Source organism: Diplodia seriata (assembly GCF_021436955.1).
Source record: "Diplodia seriata strain FDS-637 chromosome Unknown scaffold_1, whole genome shotgun sequence".
Classification (NCBI taxonomy): Eukaryota; Fungi; Ascomycota; class Dothideomycetes; order Botryosphaeriales; family Botryosphaeriaceae; genus Diplodia; species Diplodia seriata.
Genome location: NW_027117308.1, coordinates 3527320 through 3549487, shown reverse-complemented (window position 1 = coordinate 3549487; position 22168 = coordinate 3527320). Strand labels below are relative to the sequence as shown.

The 22168-nt window shown below is 34.9% G+C and overlaps 2 protein-coding genes across 2 annotated transcripts; one reads left to right on the top strand and one right to left on the bottom strand.

Moving 5' to 3' along the window:
* Positions 1 to 1700: 1700 nt before the first annotated feature.
* SLS55_001028 (uncharacterized protein) lies at positions 1701 to 2261 on the bottom strand (the record flags this gene model as incomplete). The annotated part of the gene is made up of 2 exons (XM_066772531.1): positions 1701 to 1970; positions 2169 to 2261. The coding sequence occupies 2 exons, from the start codon at positions 2259 to 2261 to the stop codon at positions 1701 to 1703; spliced, it is 363 nt and encodes a 120-aa protein (XP_066637810.1).
* A 16935-nt stretch (positions 2262 to 19196) lies between these two features.
* SLS55_001027 (uncharacterized protein) lies at positions 19197 to 20442 on the top strand (the record flags this gene model as incomplete). The annotated part of the gene is made up of 2 exons (XM_066772530.1): positions 19197 to 19200; positions 19295 to 20442. 2 exons carry the CDS (start codon positions 19197 to 19199, stop codon positions 20440 to 20442), a joined length of 1152 nt encoding a protein of 383 aa, XP_066637809.1.
* Between the last annotated feature and the right edge of the window lie 1726 nt (positions 20443 to 22168).

Genomic DNA, 22168 nt, shown 5'->3' with positions numbered 1-22168 from the left:
GAACCGACGTCAGCAACCTTATAGCCTAAGGCTTTATTAGTTCTATTGGTGCGAAACATCACCTGCTTCCCTTAGTTTAAGGTGTGCAGCCAACACAAAACCTTTCCATCCGTCTAATACTGCAGACCAAACCCCGATGTCTAGAGCCATAGTCCTCCTACTAGGACGTCGTGCGATGGGCGGTCTATAATAAAGAAATGCCCTAGGAAGTTCGCTCCTCCTATCTAGATGTCGCAGTAGGGCATATATCCTATAAAGAATACTAGCCCTCTAGCTACCGGGATTACCCTAAACCCAGCAAGCGACTTAGGTAGCTCGGTAATTGCCAGCTTGCTATCTTCCGCGACCTTCCGAGACAGAATGTTAACCTCGGAGCCGGTATCGAATAGAATCTTCCGCGATTCTCGCATAAACTCCCCGATACTAGCTAGGCCAAGCGGACAGGTTTTTCGGTTAAGCGCTGTTCCCATCTTCTAGTACTTTATAAACACCTCTTCTTCTGTTAAGGGTCGTTCTCCTTCTTTACGATTGATGAGGGTGCCACTGGCAACCACTACTTTAGGCTTCCTAAATTCCGCGCCCTTAGGCACGACCCTGTTTAACTGCCGATCGGTAAGGCGCACGCTAAACATCTTATCGAGGACGCGATGCATTTTGTATTCTAATCTTATTAGCATAGCCAGAGACAAGAGTTCGTTTAGGTCCTCCGCAGTAACTTCGGCGTTTAGATCCAGCATTTCCACGAGTTTGGGGTTAAGCTTTCTCTTAGGCTTTTTCGGCCTAATCTCGTTCCCGGGGACCTCTTTCTTAGCGTCTATGAGCCCTAGGGACTCCGCTCTTACCTGCCTAGAGGGCGTGTTTCCTCTTTAGGTGTCGTAACGTAGGGTCTAAGACTACTCATCCAAATGCGATAGACCCTATATTAGAGTATCTTCCTGGGCAGGAGCGCCTATCTACGTTCCCGGGATGGTCTCCAGGCCTTCTTCTGCAAAGGTTCCGGGCCTAAGTCCCCTCATTTTCGCCGGATAATTCTTAACAACTCTTCCTCCCTAGGTACCTCCCCTAAGGCCTCGCGGCGCTCCACGCCCTGCACTCACATTAAATACATCCTCTTTCCCGTCTTCCTCGCTTCTCAAAACCTCGTAATCGTACATAGTATTATGTTTAGAGCGCGCCACCTAGACGAATAATATCCTTACATCGATAGGCCTCGGTGCTTACGGCATTCGCGACTGGGGCATTAAAGGATAAGAGCTTCTATAGGCTTTCTCTACCTCCCGCACATTAATGTTTCGCTCCATCATCTTAATCTTAAGGTCGATGAGCTTATTATACTAAGGGAGGAAGATTCGCTCGGCGTTCATCGTTTCTTTAGGTCCCCAGAAAAAGAAGTTCCCAATGGCATAGAAGATACCCCTCCGGCTTCCTTCCTTAATAAAGGGGCAATCTCTGTAGAAGACATGTCGTTCGCCACAACTATCCCAACAAAGGTTTAGGCCGTTCTAGTTGTCCTACTAGGTTACCGCGTTGGCACGAAAACCACCTTGGTTTCCTTAGTACGGCGTGGGCCGGGGGTTGGAAGCCGGGGCGCTAAACTGCGTCTAAAGGTAGTTCGGCACGCAAAGCTTCATAAGGCGCCCTTTCTGCAGGGGGTTTGCACGGATAGACTCGAGCGGCCCAATTAGAAGATTATTGACGGCTTAGGAAGTGAACGTAAGACTATTGCTAATGGCGAAGTTCTTAAGCTGTTCGCCGATCTTATCGATGTCCGTATCTGAGAGATGCTTTAGGGCAGAACTAAGAGCAGTCAACTGTTCGATAAACCCTTCTTCCTTAGCCGGAGCAGCGGCCTCATTCTTAATGGCGGTCTTAAGAGCACTAGAAGGCTTCCGCCTATCTTTCTCGTAAATCTTGTCGATCGTTTCCAAGTTAATAGAAAAGTCTAAGACCTTCTTGCGGATAATCGAGTACTAGAACGTTTCGGGGTCGTTGTAGTTAATGTTACAAGCCTTAGAGACCTTCTCGGCAAGGGAACGTGGCAATCCTCGAAGATAATACTTCTCTTGGTCCTCCTTAGTAAGCTATTTGGTGTTGATTAAAGCTTCTAAGATGGCGTGGTAGGTAGTAATGTATTTCTAGAGGCCGGTATACGTCTTACGAGCTTCAACGTTTTCCTTCACGAAGTCCTTTAAGAACTGCTTCCTAAAAATCCGGTTATAGCCATTACTACTCTTATATTTACGCTTAAGCCGCTTCTTCATTGCGTCTCAGTCCCGACTCAGATACTCCTCAGATCGTTTGAGAGTGGTTTTAATTAGCAAATTGCAATAGCGAGAGAGACGCAAAACCTTCTCTTTATCCGTTAATTCGTAGTCGTTCGCCATGTCCTTATACTTCTCCAGAAACATAGTGACCTCTGCACCGTCGAATTTAGAAGGAGCTTCCTTTATTAGGGGAGTCGGCATGATGTTCTTCACGCTGCGAACTAAGGACTCGATGCGGAAGAAGTTAATCAGGGCTACGAGATCAGCATAGGAGAGGAAGAGCATTAGAGAGGGAGCTATAGAGGCAACGGAAGGAGAGTTATTGCTAGAGGGGGTACTCTAGTTAGTAGACGACTTGCCACCACTTCCTCCGAGGTCGTTTCTAGCAGGCATTGCAGGATTAGAGTGTGGCTTAAGGCTATAGTTATATAGTTCTTCTTCGTGCTGGGCGCCGAAAGGAAGTTTAGAAGTAATGGAATCGCTGTCGCTTATGCTGTTGTTGTTTTAACTTCTCATAAGGGAGCCGCGCTTTATATCTTTATACTGGCAACAGTCGCAGCTTCGGTTCTCGGGTAATTATGAACCGCAGTTATTATCGCGCGACTGTGCTTTACCGCTTCGGTTCGGTGTTGTCGTTACCCCCTATCGCTTCTATATAAAGGCTACAGAAGCACCGACCCTCCTCGCGATCCGGTTGGTCGAACGGCTATCGTGTAACGTAAGCCTCAAAGCTTCTCTTCTAAGCCGCACCCTTATTAGCTATTATTTATTCTTCACGGATCTACCTCCTAATTAATCTCTCGACTCTAGTTAGTAGCTTTTTCGATTAATTCTTCCGCGCTGTCTCTGCTCGTTCGATATTCCTATTCTAGTAAATCCGGGTGGTCCCAGTCTCCGGCGAGAAACTATTTCTGGACTAAGCCCGCTTTTGCGCGCGATAGTCGTATGTTAGTGTCGTTCTTAAGCGCATCGTGCGTACGGGTCGCAATTCTTTAGGGTTAATTAGTTCCCCCGCTAACTCTTATAACGGTTATAAGAGTCGATTCCTGTTTCCTCGTCAGTTAACCACGGGCATAGTAGCACTGCCCTACTACTCTATGCTTCAACCCTCCCTCTTAGTACTTTCAAGGAGTAATTGGCGCGTCCAATTACCCTTTTTCGCCCCCTAGTGTGGTCACCAAAATGTTATGCGTAGTGGGGTGTTGGGCTGTTGCGCTCAATAAGCCTAAGAGCAGAGGAGCATAAAATAATAAGGCAGACGCTCTAGCATAACGAGACGGCGAAGATAAACAAACAACAATAAATAAGCGTTATCTTTAAAGAGAGATTTACTTGCAAACAGCGAAGAGGTTTATAACGAGAGAATAAGAGTGGATTCCACGCATAACTATAAGATTATGCCTATAAAAGAAGCTATATATGAACACCGGCAGCAGATGCTTGGCATGGCCGCTCTGCCCCACAATAGCGTATTACTTCGCGTATCGCTTCGCGCTTTTATAATCTAGCTTCTTTATATAAGCGAAAATAATATAATAATAAGTATCTTAAAAGACTACCCGCGCTAGTTACTTTAGTTAAAAGAATTACTAGTAAGTCGATAGTAAGTACTACTATTATAAAACGAGTATCTTTCTACTAATACTATTAGTCGTTATACTTCGCGAAATTCGTAGATTTTAGAAATTAATTAAATTACTTATATTAAAGACCTCGTTTACTTATATCGTTTAAAAAATTATATATAATATTTACGAGAAGTATATACGAATTTAAAGTTAAGTACTAGAGATACTTTAAAAGATAGTAAAAGTCTATATCGTTTATAAATTCGAAAGTATATTTTTATTTCTTATCTATATCGATATATCGCTAACTAGTAATAGTAACGAATTTATATACTATTTATATAAAATAGATAACGCTTATATAGAAAGATATAGAATTAGTAAAGTAACTACGTAATATACTTAATATTAAAATTTAGCCGATAGCTACTTATCGAGTAGCTTCGCCTATAATAGTTAGTATAATAGTCGATATATAAGTTAGTTTATTAGTACTTATCGATAATACGTATTATATTATTTATAAAGATTAGTAGTAATAAGCCTACTAAACTAGATATAAATACTATTTTATCTTTTATTATATTATATTAGTCGCCTCGATAGACGTACTTAAGAGTACTATAATCTAGACTACTTAGTATATTAAAAAGTACTAATCGTATTACTATAAGTTCTTAGTCGTCTTAAACTAGATCTTCGCGTTTTATTCTTACTACGCTACAGGATAAACGTCTTACTATAAACGTACTTATTAGACGCTCGCCCCGCTACTATATTTAAAGTTAAAATAGTTCGTTCGCTACTACGCTTATAAATATTTTATTTAACTCGAACTCTTTTAACTTTTTAAGTTAACGTTAATTAGCTTAATAGTTCTCGCTCGTTTAAAAGTTATAAGAAACTATTTCTTTCTCTTTCGAAAGTCTCGATCTTTAATTAATTAAAAAAGAGCCGCGATACTATAAGTTTAATAACGCTAATACGCGTATATTCTTAACGTAGTTTAATCGAATCGAATAGAAGATAGAGAATTAGTAACGGCTAAAATTAAAGTAGATTAAGTAAAGGTCTAAGAAGCGAGCTAGCCTATAGAAAGAGTTTAGAAAATATACTATATAATAGACGAGTAAGCCGAAGCTAGTATATCGTAGATATAACGCCGTACTATAATACTCTATAAAGAATAAAAGTAAAACCGGTCTAGATAATTTAAATATAGTAACGTATCTAAATTCTCGTAGATATAAGTAGATCTTCTTTATACGAGAAAATACGACGTAGTCTAAGCTTACTTTATAGCGAGAATTAATATATATATTAACTATTATATAAACTATTACGTTTTATACTAACTAGCGGGTTTAGCTTAAGATAAAGCATTAATAATATATATTCGCTAAAGATATTAATTTTACTATTAATATCTTTAAAGATTATTAGGTCCGCGTTATTATTATATAAAGACTATCTCTTAGCTACTTTAAGAACGTATATATTTAACGCTCGTATATCTATTTCTCGTAGAATACTAGGCTAAAATTTCTATCTACGAGTATAATAAAAACGCGAATCCGTTAAATATAGAGAAAAATTTAAAAACGAATAAAGTAGCGGCTTTCTTTAATACTTATTTAAGTATCGATTATACTCGATAAATAGATAGATTAGTATCGTTAAATCTTTCTTATAATTAAAGCTACGTAGATTATACTATTAACTCTACTATAGTATTTTAAGAAAGCGACGCTAGTCTTCGCTTTTTTAGTCGGTTATTATATTAATTATTAAATCGTAGAGCTTCTTATCGAGACTCTTAGATCGTACGAAATTATTAGTTAAATCTAAGCTATTACGATCGATAACGTAAGTAATAATAAGAAGTTAGCCGCTAACGTTTTTAAGAATATTACTATTCGAGGCCTACTAAGACTTAAGAGAGTATTTAACGGCTAGAATAAGAATATTATTAAAGAATACTATAAGTTTATTTTAGTTTTATATCTAGCGTATGTTATTAATCTCGCCTTCGACGATATAATTTAGAAACTCTATATATAACCTACTAATAATAAGCTCTAGAGAAATTTTTATTCCGCGAATTAAAAAGCTCTTTAGATAATCTAACCGCCCGAAGCTCTTTATAGTAAGAAAAGCGTAGCGTAAATAGCCTATACTTTTAAAAAGATACGTATAATAAGCGATATAATAGATAAAGTATTAATATAGATATAAATTCGCCTTATTATAATCGCGATAAACGCTAGCTCGTTACGATTCGATATATAGAAGGCGATATAGATCGCGTATAACTAATAGATAAAGAGAGACTATCGTAAGAGAAAAATATCGAACCTCTAGTAAAAGAGATCTACTAAGAAGTAGCGAGTAGTAGAGACCTTTAAGAAGAGTTAAAATAAAGAAAAAAGCGTTCTTAAGCTAGTTTAAAATATATAAACTTAATAGAACTTAACGGTCTTTATACTAATAAGATAAGTTATACGCCGATCTTATTAATTATAACGATAATCTAATATACTAAGAATTCTTCGTATTCGTAAGTTTATTAATATATTTCTTAAAGATAATAGTCTTAAGTATCTTTATTTAACTTCTATAAAATAGAAGTACGTTACGTATTTTATCGATCTTATTAAGTCTTTCTCGTTCGCGATAAAGCTTATAAGTAAGACGAAAGAACTAACTCTTTAACGAGTATTCTAGGTCTATAATAGTTTTCTTAAGTATATTAAGAAAGCTAAGCGTAGACTTATTTATAAAAGAGTCTCTTAGAAATTCGAACTTCGTTTTAGACTTAATATAGTCTAAAAGAAGCTCTAAAAGTACTATAAAAATACGAACGGCCTAGTTAATCTTCTTTATAGCTAGACTATTCTTCTTTTATCGTATTTTAAGAATAAGTACTTTAAGTCGTTTAATTAAAGAGATACGAACTAAGAGAAAAAGTACTAGAACTTTCTACGAGAACTTTAAGTTTATATCTATTACGATCGCGAAAAGCCCGTTCGTCTAGCTACTTTTTAAACGTAAAATACGTTTAACGTTTTCTTAAATCTCTCTATAGATATTAACGATAACGATAATATAGAGAAAAACGAGTTAAAGACTTATCGTATAGTAGATAAGTCTTTATACGCCGGGCTACGTATTATAGTAGTCGATATAATAGTCGATATAATAGTTAATATAATAGTTACTAATCTTCTAATAGAAACGTCTACTAAAAAAACGTTCTAAAGACTTAGACTAAGCTAAAGCCTAAATTCTTTCGTATTACTATTATAGCTCGCGATATCTTAGCTACTAACTTAGCTAGTATCGGCGTCGAACGCTACTTTAGTAATACTAGATAAACGAAAAAGTACGATCGATTCTACTTACTAGCTTTATTCTAGTAAATTATAGAACTTCGTATCTTTTTTATTACTAAGAATTACGTTATAGTTTAAGACTTACGAAATAATATAGAGTATACGTTAATATTTAATATTACTAGTTTTAATAGTAGTTTAAAGCTATAGACGAAGATCGATCGTCGTATAGCCGAACTAGAGAACGCTCTATAATTTAGCTATATTAGCGATAGAGAGAATTATAACGACGAGAAGAATAACTAGATAATAAAGATAAAGTAAATAAAAGTCTTTACTATCTATTATAAATTTAATATAAACGTATAAAAATCTATAGTAGTTAATTTAATATAAGTATTAAAATCTATAATAGTATAAGTTCTAGTAGTATACTATAATAGTATACCGCTAAGACTTTATAGTATACTAACGAAATTTTAAATAGTATATACTATTAATATTTATATTCTATATATACTATACTATACTATACTATACTATATAGTATAGTATACTTATAGTATATACTAGTACTATTATAAGATATATTCGTAGCTAGAGCTACGCTAGCGTTTTAGTTTAGACTACTATCGCTTAAGATTCGCGAATCTTTCTTTATACTCTAGTACGAATCGCTATTAATCTAGATTCGTAAATTCTTTCTTAACTATCTTATAAAGAAGTAGGCTTTTATCGAACGTCTAGCCGTTCGTTACTTTATTATCTTAACTATTATCTAGGCACCGCCGGCGAATAAGTATACTAGCTATTTATAATAAAACTTTATTCTAAGCCCTTATTTATTATTCTAGCTTTTTAGCGTCTTTAAGTTTATTTATCGATACTTTAACCTTCTTTAAGAACTTTTACTTAAGATAACCGCTAATAGATAGAGCTCGCGATACTACTAAGAAGATTCTACGAGAAGGTCTTTAGTCTATTTTAAAAGACTCTTCGCGTAGAATATCTATTAGACCTTATTTAATTAATACTAAAGTAATTTAAGAAATCGTAATATACTATCGCGATAAGAAAACGTCTAGATTTACGTCTCGCGATATAGATATCTCTAAGTAGATCTATATCTTTTTAGGCGATCTAAAAATAATATTATATTTAAAGTTTCGATAAACTATATTTTAAATTAGTAATACTATAGCTAATACTATTTTATCTAGTATCGACTATATTCTTAATAACGAAGCTATAAAAGAAATATACGGCGAAAAATTTACTAAGATTACTCTAGATCTTAATAATTTTAGAACGGCGCTTAAGAAGCCTAGTTAAAATATAGCTATACGTATCTAGTAAGAAGTAAATTAGATTATTAAGATATAGAGCGAAGAGAACTTTTATAAGATTTTAATTAATAGAGTCTCGTTATAGTATTTATATACTAAAGTCTTAAGATTTACTAAGAGCGATATAACTTTCGAGAAGACTATTAAATAGAATAACGTAGCTTAGCTATATTAGTATAAGAAGAGCGATAGAGGCTTATCGAATTATAAAGACCCTATATTTAAAGACTAGAAAAAGGCGTAGGCTAATAAAGCTAGCTAAGAAGAATCTTATAATAAAAATTAGACGTACGAGATATCGAATAAAGATACGCAAAAGCCGCTAAAAATTAACGTAGTAATAGCTAAAAAGTATAGACTTATTTTATATTTAGAGTCGAACTTTCTTATTAATTAAGAGAGGCTTTAACGAAAGTAAATCGCTCTTAAATTTCGTAATAAGACTTTATTAAAATCTTCTTTTATAGTTTCTAAGCCGCTATTAAAATAGTCTAGTAATAAGAAGAGAAGCTTATATAAGCGCTATACTAGCTTTACTATTCTATTAAATAATTAAGAATATAGTATTCGAGATATATAAAATACTTTACTAAAAGTCGCTAATATCGTTACTTAGATCCGCCGGTTTATCTAAAAAGTAGAGTAAAAAGAGAAAAAGTAGTATAATAAACTTTTTAGTCTATAAGATCTTAAATATACTTATAAGCGGTAGGTTTCGGCTACTATAAAGTTTAATATCTTTACTAACGATAGTTTAAAGCTTAAGTTAGCCTTCGACGCTCTAAAAAAGATATTACTTACTAAGAATAAATTATAGCTTTATAAATACTATCTACTTTATATATTCGTAACGCTCGGCTTAAAGTCTAAAGATCTAGACTACGAGAATCTTATTAATACGATAGAGCTAGTACTAGACTACTATAAAGACGAGATAGCTTAGTAGATATCTTATCTAGTTATTTAAAAGTACTTTATATTAAAAAGACGTTCGCTTATTACTACTAATAGACTCGAGTTTAAAGTATTTTAAAAAAATAAGTAGCTAAGAAAGCGTCGAGGCGCCTTTATTTTAAAGAAATATTAAAAAGATCTTCGTAAGAACCAAGTACTATTTAGTAAAGCTATAGAAAAATTAGAGAGCGAAAGCTAGTAAATTAACTATAAGTATCTCTTCGTAGCGTTTAGATCGTCTATAACTTTAGAGTTTAATAGTATACGAGAAATCGAAACGATACTCTATAACTATTATCTACGCCTATTTAATAAAGAAATATCTTTTAACGATATTTAGCTTCTTTCGATATATAGCGTTACTAACTAGATTATACGCTAGTACTCTTTATTTTAGTTAAGAGTCTTAGAGGCCCGAAAAGATAGGCGATTTACTATACTTTTATATCTAGAGTCGATAAACGTTATTTTCGTAGACTTAAGTATTAAACTCTATTCTAAAATATTTTATAAAATTCTAGAGAAGCTTAAAACTATAAAAGAACTTAGTAATTCGCGATTTAAGATCTTAATAAATAAGAAAAGCGAAGATAGTATTTATTATATAGTTCTTAAGAAATTTAGTATCGACACGGGCTTTAAAAGAACTATTAAAAAAATTATAGATAGTACTTAAAGTCGAGCTATTCTTAAGTCTTTTAGTAAAGAATTTCTTTAAAGTATTAATATTTTCGCTATATTTATTAGTATATCGAAAATCTTTTACTAGTATCTACTTTATACTAGTCCCGTTACGTATATACTAAAAGAAAATTCTAAGAAAGACGCTACTTACTATAACGTAAGTCTAATTAGTATAGTAAGCCTTACGGCGCTTAAAATTAGCTATTTTAATATTTTAGCGATTAAGAAAGCGCTTTAAAATACGAAGCCTTTCGCTTAAAACTACTTTAGCGATAAGTATAGCTACGACTTATACTTTAAGACGTTAAAATTCGATAAATCTATTTCTAGTATTAACTTTTTATCTTTAACTCTAATCGGCGAAAAGAATTAGTAAGATAATAATATTATATTAGCCGTTAACTACTAGATCGCCGCCGCTTAGAGCGAGAATACTCTAAAGACGACTCTTTAAGATTAGTAAAATACTACTATAAATACTATAAGGCAACGTATTAAAATAGTAAAGAGAGATAAGCGTAAGTTATATAAAAGCTATAGTTTTAAAGCTAATAATACGCGCGAGAATTAAAACGAAGAAAGAATTACGTACGAAATAGAGACGATATAATAACGCCTTAAACTATAGTACTATAAGAGAGTTCTTAGTTTTCTTACTTATTTATATTATTTTATAAGGCGAGTTTTAATTTTATTTAAATAGACGACTACTTTTATAACCGTTATAAGAGTAAATTATACTTATTTTTCTTCGTAACGAATTTTCTTTTTACTAAGACATTTTCTTAAGAGAGCTAATTTAGTTTTATACTTTCTACTTACGTTTATTACTTTTAGATATATATACCGGTATTAGAGGTTTAGTAGAGAACGCTAAATTTTAAGAAGAGAACGAGTTATTATAAAGTAAAGCGACTATACTAAGTATCTACTATTAATATTTATATATAGCTTCTTTTATAGATATAATTTTATAGTTATACGTAGAATCTATTTTTATTCTCTCGTTATAAACCTCTTCGCTATTTATAAGTAAATCTCTTTTTAAAGATAACGCTTATTTATTATTATTTATTTATATTCGCTATCTTATTATACTAGAGCGTCTATTTTATTATTTTATACTTCTCTACTCTTAGACTTATTAAGCGTAATAGTTTAACACTCTACTATATATAATAGCGTACGAATAGAGCTACGAGCTCTAAGTCTAAATAGTTTAAATAAACTAGTAGTCGAGAGAATAAATTTAATAGTTTAAAAAGATTCTAAGTAAGCGTTCGTAGGCGTATAAAGTAACGAAGCGTAGTTTATACCTTTAAAAGCTTTATTCTAGACTAAATTATCTTTCTTTTTAACGAGACGTTTAAACGAGTACGTAAGGTATAAAAAGAATTCGATATTAAAAAAATAAGCTATAGTAATAGCTTTAAGAGGTCTAGAATAAAGATTATAGTACGAGTATAGCTTACGTCTCTTTATAGATTCGATTATTCGAAAACTAATATAAAAGAAGAAATTAAAAGAGTCGTTACTACTAATATTAATAGATATTATTTAAGATATTTTTACTATACTTAAATATTTTAGCGTAAATTACTTAAGATTCTTTAGCTTTTTCGGTCTAATTTTAAGCGGTAGTAGCGATAGCGGGTCTAAACGTATTAATAAAAAAAAAGATAAATATAGTAGTATTCTTTTAAAATTTAGCTCGAAATTAGTATTTCGCTAAGCGTTATTTTTAAAACGTAATTAGTTTTTATTCGCTTTACGCTTAATAGATCTTCGGGCCGTTTAGTCTAGTAACTCTATTTAGCGTAGAAATAAAATAGAAAAAATTCTTTCTTTACTATTCTCTTTTCTTCTAGAGAAAATTTTAGAAATAGCGGTAAGAGAAGTCTAAAAAGTAGTAGCGAAAGATAAAAGTAACTTTACGTAGACTTCTACTTATTATCTAGTTATAATAGAGTAATAATATATAATAGATATTAAAAGACATATTAAAAGACTTAGCTTATTTACTTTAGGCTTATAATCTATTAAAAATAGATACTAAGGTAGAATAAGATATATAGATAAGTAGTTAATTAGTTATAGTATCTATTCGACTATAGACTTTAAAATATCTATCGTATACGTATCTAACTACGTAACGCTTAATATATAACTACTTTTAATACGCGAGGCTTAGATATATATACTAAATCTTAAGAAACCTTACTTCTATATATAGCTACTATCGGCGAATACGTGCTTTTCGTTAGTAGTTATATATATCTAGACGACCTTCGAATTCGACCCTTAAAAATTACGCTAAAACTAATATCGTTCGAAAGCCCTTAATTTTCTTAGCTAGAATCTTAATTTTTAGCTTCGTAGACGTACGCGCTATTACGTAGTACGTAAAAGAAGAGGTATTTTAAATAGTATTAGACTAGCTAGAGCTTTATAGCTTTTTTTACCCTTAAAAATTACTCGAATTCGTACTAAACTATATATAGAGTATTATACGGCACTAAGAAATTCGTTCTCGAAGTTATATCGCGATAGCTCTTTTCTACGCTTAGAAATTCTACTTTAAAGCCTACTAAAAGTCTTTTTCTTAGATCTTACTAAAGAGTTTTACGTATATAGATAACTTAATCGGCCTAAGCTTTACGCTAAAATATTTCTTAGTCTTTTAAAATCTTTAACGCTTATATTAGCCTTATCGACCCCTTCGTTTACTTTTAAAGAGTAAGTAATTAAGAAAAACCCTTACTTTAGCCCGGGTTTCTTTTATTTACGGCTTAGTTTAGACGAAATTAAAGCTAATAATTTATTTTCTAGTCTTTTTCTTTTATTTATACCCTCTCTAGCACGTTTTTCTTTTAGAAAGAGCTTAGAAACTTTTATTTAGATTTAGAATAACTTCTCTAAAGTAGAATTTACTCTTCTTAAACTCTACTCTATCTCTCTTATTATAGATAAAGAACTTTAAGGCTATAAATATAACTATAGAAAATTTTAAGAACTTTTTAGCTACGTCTATCTCGCTACTAAGAGTCGCGACTTCGAAGCCTCTAGTCTTTAAATTAATAAAAGATCTTTTTATTTAAGAGGGTCTACTTAAACGGCGCGTCTTAATAGTCGTTTCGACTTCTTTAATAAAGAGAAAAAGTAAGTTATCTATCTTTCGCTTTATCTACTACGAAGAAAGCGAGAAAAGTATAGTACTTTCGTCGAAAATCGCGTAAAAAACTATTAATCGATCTCTTAGTCTTTTTATTATAGCCGCGAATCTTTTAAAGGCTAAAAAAAAAATAGAGGTCTATTTTAGATCTAATTAAGATTATACGATAGTATATTAAAACTAATAAAATCGTAGATAAAGCCGACTCGATTCTTACTACGTAGATATAAGCCCTTAAAAAGACCGCGGTAGACCTCGCGAAAACTATAAGAATTTTCTTAAAGTCTATCGTCGCCTCTCTCTCGAAGTAGTTCTTATAAGAATCTACGTACGCGAACGTCTAGCCGGCCCGCTTTACGTAGAGGTCTATTATAGTATCTAGCTAGCCTACGTCTACGTACGTCTTTACGGCGGTAAAGGCCTCGATAAACGCGAACGAGTTTACCTTTATTTTAAAAAAAAAGTAGAAGAACCTCGCGTAAAAGACCTTCGCGTCTAAGAAGACTACTCGCTAAGTAGTTCTTATTTTAGCTACGAAAATAGAGAATCTTTTATTATTTAGCCTACGTAACGTCTTTAATAAGATATTCTCGAACTAGCGAAATAAGAACGAGCTCGTTATTACTACGATCTTTATCTTTTTAAAAAAAAATCTTATACTTACCGCGTACGAGCCCTTCTCCGCCGAATTTCTTCTTAAGAATACGACTATAATTAACTAGATTATCTTTATTTAGTCGATTATAAAGAATCGTACGTAGTTTAAAGTAGTAGTATATAGCGTATCTATACGAGACTTCTCTTCTCTCTCTTATAAGAAGTTTAGAGAGGTTATTCGATTCGAAGTTATAATCTTTAACTTTAAATTTAAAATTATTAGTACCTCTTACTAGCTTATATTAAAGATAGTAAAAGAAGAACGACGAACGTTCTCGCTTATACTTATCTTTAAAATTAAAGAAGAAGCCCGTTAAACTATTTTAAGATACTTCTCTATCGCCGATATCTCGTATAAGGTTAAAAAGCTTAAAAGATTAAGAAAAGATCTAAAGAACTTTATTTAAACTTACTTTAAATAAGTTTTTTATAAGTTCTATAAGCTAACTTAAATAGAAGTATTTCGACGACGAAATTTATTCTAGATATCGTAGTAAAGTTAAAGATAAATCTTATTCTTTACTAAGAATCGTATATCTTACTCTACGAGAACTTAGACTTTCGATTAATTAATTACTTCTCGTTTATTTAAATTTTATCGATCTATTCTTTCGATCTTAGGCCTTAAACGTTAATCTACGTTTCCCGCTTTCTTAGAGAAACGAAGGTAAATTTAGAGGCTAAATTCTAATAAAGTCTCGACCTAATAGTTTTAAGTATAAAGTAGCGTAGGTCTAAGTTTAAGCTACTTAACTTATATAACTAGAAGAATTAAACGGGTAATAATTCTTAATATACTCTAGAACGCGTTCTATAATAGTAATTTCTTAGAATATAAACTATAGTTACCGAGAATTTTAATATTTATTATCTCTAGTAGAATTCGAAATCTTCTTTCTCGTCTAGCGCTAATTAGCTAGTTAAATAATTCGAAGAAAATAATTTATCTCTCTTAAATAAAAAAGAAGAAGATATCTTTTACCGCCTCTATTTTAAAAGAGAGACGATTATCGATCTTACGCTAGCTACGTTAGCTTTAGCTAATAGAATTACTAACTAGTAAACGATTACGAACTTTAATTTCGATTATAAGGTAATTCTATTTAGTTTAGAATCGATAGACTATACGAAACCTTCTACGGTAGCTACTACCGCTAGATTTAATATAGAAAAGGCCGACTAGCCTAGGTTTTAAGAAATCTTTAAATAATAAATAAAGACGATAGTATTCGAGGCTCTAAAAAGCTTAGAATTAAATCTCTTATCGAAAAATATCTTTAGAGACTTAATAGAAGGTTCGATCCGCTAAATACTTGCGTTAAATACTCTAGAAGTAAGTCTTAACTAGGCTATATCTACCGCGGCGAATCTATTTATTTCTTAGTTAAAACTAAAAGCTCGATCTAAGCCGTAGTAGTTAAACGAGCTTTTAAAAGAACGAAAATAACTATAAAGAGAGACTAACGCTTTTAAATCTCTACGTACGAAAGAGAATAAGCGGCGATACTTAAATAGTCGAAATATCTACTTTAAAGCGATTAAAAAAGCTAAGCGCGAATACTAGAACTTTTTTCTAGAAAAAGAAACTCTTAAGACTATCTTTAAGGCTATAGCTTATACTAAGCCTAGAACGTATACGAGAATCTCTAAGATTAGCTATAAAACGTATATAAAAAAACGTTTAGAAGGTAGTTTTAAGAAAAAGTACTTAGCTTTTAAAAAGAGACTCTTTTCGTCACTTTCTTTTATCGTTCTCTTTAACTAGTAAAGCTACGTTTCTAAACGCTAAAACTAGTCGAAGCTTAGTTTAAAAAAAATTAAGAATACGTACTTTACGTAAATTAAAGAAAAAACGCCGAAACTAAACGCTATTACGTAGAAAATTATTACTTATACGTTTAGAGCAAAGCCTAACGTCTTTAATAAGGTTTTTTCTACGCTATTTACTTACGAATACTACTCTACGGGCTAGCGTACGGCTACTAAGATAATTTTAAGTAAGAAAAAAAGCGATATCGCGAACTCGAAGTTTTATCGTATTATTTTTCTTTTTAATTATCTTAGAAAGATACTAGAACGAATTACGACTAAAAGACTAAACTATCTAGCGAAGATCTTTAACCTTCTTTACTATATCTAAATTAGAGAAAGATTAAAGAAATTCGCGATTAATATTATAATACTTCTATTAAATAAAGTAGAGAAGAATCGCCGTCTTAAACGTAAGATCTTCGTACTTTTTCTCAATATTAAAAGCGTCTTTAACTACGTAGTCGAAGAATAACTTTTAGCTATAATAGCTTAAATTAGTATATCGATTAATCTACTTACGTAGATAAAATTATTTATATCTATACGAATATTAAGCCTCGCGTTTAATAAAGAAGAAGAAAAGTTTAGTTCGATTAAAATAAGTATTTTATAAGAAAACTTAATCTTATTTATTCTCTTTTTAATCTATTTTTAAGAGATATTTTTCGCCTCTAAAACTTTTTTTCTCTTTTATATCGACGACGTTACGATAATAGCTAGCTTCGATAGCTAGAAAAGTAATAAAAAGATATTAAAGAAGAAGACGAAAAGACTCTTTACGCGAGGCTACGAAAACTATATCGAATTCGATCTTAAGAAAACGAAGCTTATATACTTTACTTATTTTTTTAAGAAGAACTCGAAACCTCGTTCTATATCTATTATATTATCTACGAGTAATATAATAGAATTAAAAGAATAGATTAAGTAGCTAGAAATCTACTTCGACTACGAATTTATCTTTAAGATATACGTATTTAAAAGAATTAACTAGACTTATTTAATCTTTTATCGCCTCTTTAGACTCGTTAATATTAAGAGAAAACTCTTTCTTTACGTAGTTCGCTAGCTTTATTTAGCTTATATTACTACGGTTATAGACTACGGCTTCGAAATCTACTAGAAAAACTAAAAGTAATTTACTCGTTAATTAAGAGTTCTTTAGAATCTTATTTTACGAAAGATTCTAGAGGTTTTTAAAACCGCCTCTATAGTTTTTTTAGAAATAGAGAGTAGAATTCTACTAGTAAATATTCGTCTAAATAAGCGGCTACGAAAATACGCTCTTAAAATAAATTTACTTAAAGAATTTTATTCTCTTTAAATTAAACTAGAGAAGATTAATATTAACTAATAAAAAATAAAGACGTCTACGTAGTTAAAAAAGATTAAACTTCTTCTTAAAGAGTAATCTACTCTTTTAAAAGAGGTTAACTTCTTCTACTTTTTATCGTAGTCTAGCGATCTTTTCTATTCGTCTACGGTTAGCCCTCTAAATAAAGAGAAGTAGGCTATAGCCTACGTACTTAATATTAAAAGAATACTCTTTAATTAAATAGCTATTTACTTCGACGCCTTCGTTCTATCTTCGAATAGAAATATAAGTATCGAAGTAGTAGTTTTTAACTTTAGCTAATCTAAAGAGAATTCGACGCGCTAGATTTATAAGAACCTCGATTTAAAGAATCTAGTATATAATAGTAAGATAAAAGAGCTAGTAATAGCTCTTAACTTCGCCGTTAGAAGCCGAATCCGCGATAAAGATATAAGAATCTACGCGGATAACTAGATTATAATTCTTAGACTAAAGAAGTTCTTTAATACGCTTAAATAAGATTAATAAGTTCGGGCTATTAGTTTAGTTAAAAAGCTAAGAGATAGAGAAAATACCGTCTTTTTAGAATAATATCTCGGCTATAAAAACGTTCTAGATAACGAGTACGCTAATTAGCTCGTTAAAAGCGCTATAAAGTACTTTATTAGAAGAACTTCTACTTCTTTAAGCTTCTATCGAAGTAAGATTAAGCGGAAGACCTACGAAAAGTAGAAAAAAAAGCTTAAATCGACGGCGAACTCGCTCTATAAATATATCTTTAACTTAGAGATAAAGTAACGGCTTAAATCTTTTATAAAAGTTAAAGAAATAGTCTTCGCCTTCTATTAGCTAAAGATTAAATACGAATACTTTAAGTTCTATCTTTACCGCCTTAACTACGTTAAAAACGACTAGTATAGATATAGTTATACGGCTAGATAAATATCGCGCTATCTACTTTTCTTCTACTCTTTTTATAGAAATCCTCGAGTTCTCTTAAAAGACGGGCTTAAGAAGAATTAACTTAAACTACTAAATCTTTTTTTCTTAACTCTAGAAACTAGCTTAACGGCTAAGTTCTTAAAATAAATAAAGATTACTACTAGGCGGTAGTAATTAAATAACTTATCTAACGAGATCTAAATACGTATTACTAGACGCTTATTTTATTTATCTTTCTTTCTTTTATTTTTTTCTTTAGCTTCTTCTCGTTCTTAGCGCGTTCGCCGCGTTTAATTTAAAGTAAAAATAGGCGAGAATCGAAGAAAGACGACTAAATAGTAAATATTTAAACTAAAGTAGCCGTTACTACTAGTATCTACGGCTATCTAGTATAGTTAGTAACTAAGCTAACGAAATAAAAAAGCTAAGATTTAAATCTTAATTAAGTAATCTCTATTTAGGGCTCTTTTTTATCTAGAATTAAGAGTAGAGTTATATAGCTAGTTTACTAGTAGTAATACTTTAGCTAGTTATAATAAATAGTAAGTAAGTATCGATCTTAGATAGAAGAAAGTTAAATAAATCTAACTAGTCGAGAAGATTTTTTCTAAGAAGAGAGCTTACTTACTTTACTTTTTATCTCTATTAGCGTTATTTTCTAAGCTTTTACTTCGTTTTCTTTTATCTTTTTATTATTTTATATACGCTCTCTATTCTTCTTTTAAGCTTTTAAGCGTACTATTTCTAGTACTCTTTTAGAATCTTTCTCCGGCACGTATATATTTAGATATATAGATAGAAGCGGGTTCTCTAGAGGGACCCCGTCTCTAATAGTCTTAGACTCTAGAGGGACGATAAACTAAATAAATAAATAAATAAATACTGTCGGCGGAAAGCGGCACTTGCCGCACTGCGAATGCCTCTTTTGCCAGATACGCAGGGTCTTACTTAAGGATTCTCAACCACAGATTCCTCTTCCTCTTCCTCATCCTCAACAATGGCTGCAACTCAACCGCGCCAGCCAAACGACGACGCGACCGCCACCATCATCCCTCACCGCGGCGTCATCTGCGCTCAACTAGCACACTCTGATCCTCCAGTGCACATTTCTGCTGCAGCCTCAGCTGGTCACCACGGCAGCCCACCCAACATGGGTCCACCCAAGCGTGCATCACCCCGGAGTGAGATTGACAGCCCATTCATAGGACCAGAGTCCTACCTTCAGACGGAAGTATTATTGCGCACAAGAAACTGGTCCGCGGGACTCGAGCTCACATGGTCACAGCAATCTTGAGCCATATGCCGAGTCCCAGGTGAAGGCCTGTCGGCAAAGAACACAAGAGGCTCAGCAAAAAGCCGAAGAGGCCGAGAAGGTCGAGAGAGAACTAGATGAACAATTGGCAGAGACAACGAGAGAGATCAAAGCCTTGGCAAGACTTGCCGAAGCAGAAAAAAACGTGGAATCAAAGAGAAGGAAGCTTGCAGAGGCTGAGAAATCCCTCTCAGTGGCTCGAAACGCGGTTGGCATAGATTCCCAAGTCGGTGTTCAATCTACATCGTCCGCATCGCCAAAGAGCCAGTCTTCTGGGAGGAGCAACCCAGCCCGCTTTGAAAAGCCCCCGGGAAAGATCCGGGCACACCGCTTTGACTTTGATGAGGCTACCGAAAGATTCCTAAGTGACGACGAGGAGATCCCTTTCTTGGGGCCGCCGAAGCCAGAAGGATTACCGGAAGATACAGAAAATCAGACCCTTCGGAGTAACGTTCGTCGGAGCCTGGAGGAGGAGCAAGGGTACACTAGCGACTTAGGAGAATCGAAACCATTGGGAAGACGGGGCGATTGGTCGGAGAAGCTGGCGAAGGAGATCCTCGGACAGTATCTCGAATACCCGCTCATTCAGACGACCCTCAACTATTTCGAATCATTCCTTACTCAGAGGATGCTCGAAGAGCTCAAGACAACATTGGACCGAAACCCCGATGCTCAGCATGACTTGCGAGAGCTGCGCAAAAGCTGGGGAAATTCGGAGACGGATTACTTCCTGGCATGCTCGGAGTCAAGCTTCGAACGGAGAGTGCGAAGGACGTTGGGTTGGAACAAATATTACAACAATGGCTACCTCGTCAGCAAGTATGGAGGACCAACGGACCTGAAAATGGACCAACTGACGTACAAAGCACGGTACAAAGAACCGTTATTCGGCTACGGCAAGCTCTACCCCGATCCCGCAAATGGCGACGTCGACTCTGCGGATCTTACGAACTTGTACAAGTCATTCCTGCGCACGGCTTATTGCAGCGAAAATCCGTGTTTTTCTCATGCAGCCGGACTCCTTGGCTCAAAGGACAAATGCGGGAGGTGTGGCGTCGTAGGCGCCGTCAGCGACCTTAGCTAACTATCTGGTTTCCCCTCGAGATCACTTTAAAAATGGGAGCCCACAAGAAGAGAGTATGACTCCCAAGAGGTATTCGGATATGCGACTTGGGGTTCCTTTATGAAGGATGTGCGTGGTAGATCGACGTGCACCTGGCATAAAACTTCTAATTTGGAGGGCTTTTTTTTTTTTGCTTCAGGCTCTTCAGAAAGTTGATATCTGGCAGCTAGCTTCGAGACGGCTTTGAGCCAAATACCTCGGGGGATGGACTTCTACATCTTATAGATCGAACATGTTAGCAACCAACAGGTGCTCCATACCACGCCTTTCTCTCTCGGCTCTCTGGCTCTTCGTTGACCCCCATGACACTCACTTACGGTTAGCCAAGATCTCATGTGAGCCAGTGTTCAATCTCTCATCCCATCTGCATGTAAGTGAAACTACAATGTCCGCTCGCGGTGGAAAGAGTAAGATCGTTCTACATGTGTCCTCATATCGTCAGCGAGGCTGCGAAGGGTTCAGAGAGACATGTGAAAGTGGGGGTCTTTGGTGCGTCAAGAGCTACGACGCAACAGCTAAGGCAGCAAAGAGACTGTAAGCGGAGGGAATTGCTTTGAAACGAACATCCCGTTCTTCCCCGAACCTGGTTTGCCAAGTCTCTTACGAGAAGTAATCGAGAACAAAAGCAGGAGTATGCAATAGTAACCCGTTGAGGCAGTTTCAAAAGCAAACCATGTATTTGCGACGGTGGGTGTAGATGAGTGATCCACACCACAGCGTTCATGTGGGATCATTGCCGTGCAACCCTTCTTGGTATGACTGGGGAAAGGGACAGAAGGTTCCGTGGTTTGCTGAGACGCGCTCGCCTTGAGAGCTTGTCCAGGTATGCACTGCAACCGCAATATCTTGATCTGAGCGGGTAGTACAGTTACATGTTGACTCAGAGCGGGAGATCGTGTATGAGCGGTCGGGTCGGGGCTGGCATCAGAAGTTGTTGAGAAAGAGGAGAAAAGAAAATAGGCGACAGCTCGCCTCACACGCAAATCATGGGCCGACACTTGCATCGTCGCATAACCCGACGGGAAGCAAAATCATAGACAGGAAAGCCACTTGAGTAGGGCGTAGCACTTGGATTCAAAGGCGGCTTCGCAGCACCAGCACCAAGAAGACAAGCAATCCTTCGTTCTTGAGTAGCTTCGGGACAGCGGCAGAGTGCTGACTCGGCATCAAACTGCGTCTGTCTGGACCGCAGTCGTCGATCGACCTCGGCCCCTGTCATCCATCAACCTCGGCCTCCGCCGCCGCCGCCGCCGCCGCCGTCGTCGTCGTCGTCTAGATACGGCATACCGCGCGCGACCGACGTGTGGCTGGCTGAAGCGGTACTGCATCCCCTTTCGAGATCGCCCGCCGCGATGCTGGGGCGCCTAGGGGAGACCGGTCGTTGATGGTCGGCGGGCGAGGCGCGCGGCGCTGGGGGACGGAACAAAATAACGTCAGCATCCCTGCTTCGGATCGCAAACCGTTTGAGGAAAAGCAACGAAAAAAAGCAAAGGCAGAAGCAAATAGAAAAAAGGCGAGAAAAAGGAAAGGAAAAAAAAGGGACAATGGCGGGAAAGCTCTCATCCAGAGGAAGCGCCGGCCTGTGGTTGTACGGCAGCCAGGTATCGACTGCACCTTAATCGCCACGCGCATAGCCGCCGCGACAATCATCCTCTCGCAGTGATCAAGAACGCGTAACACCAAGCAG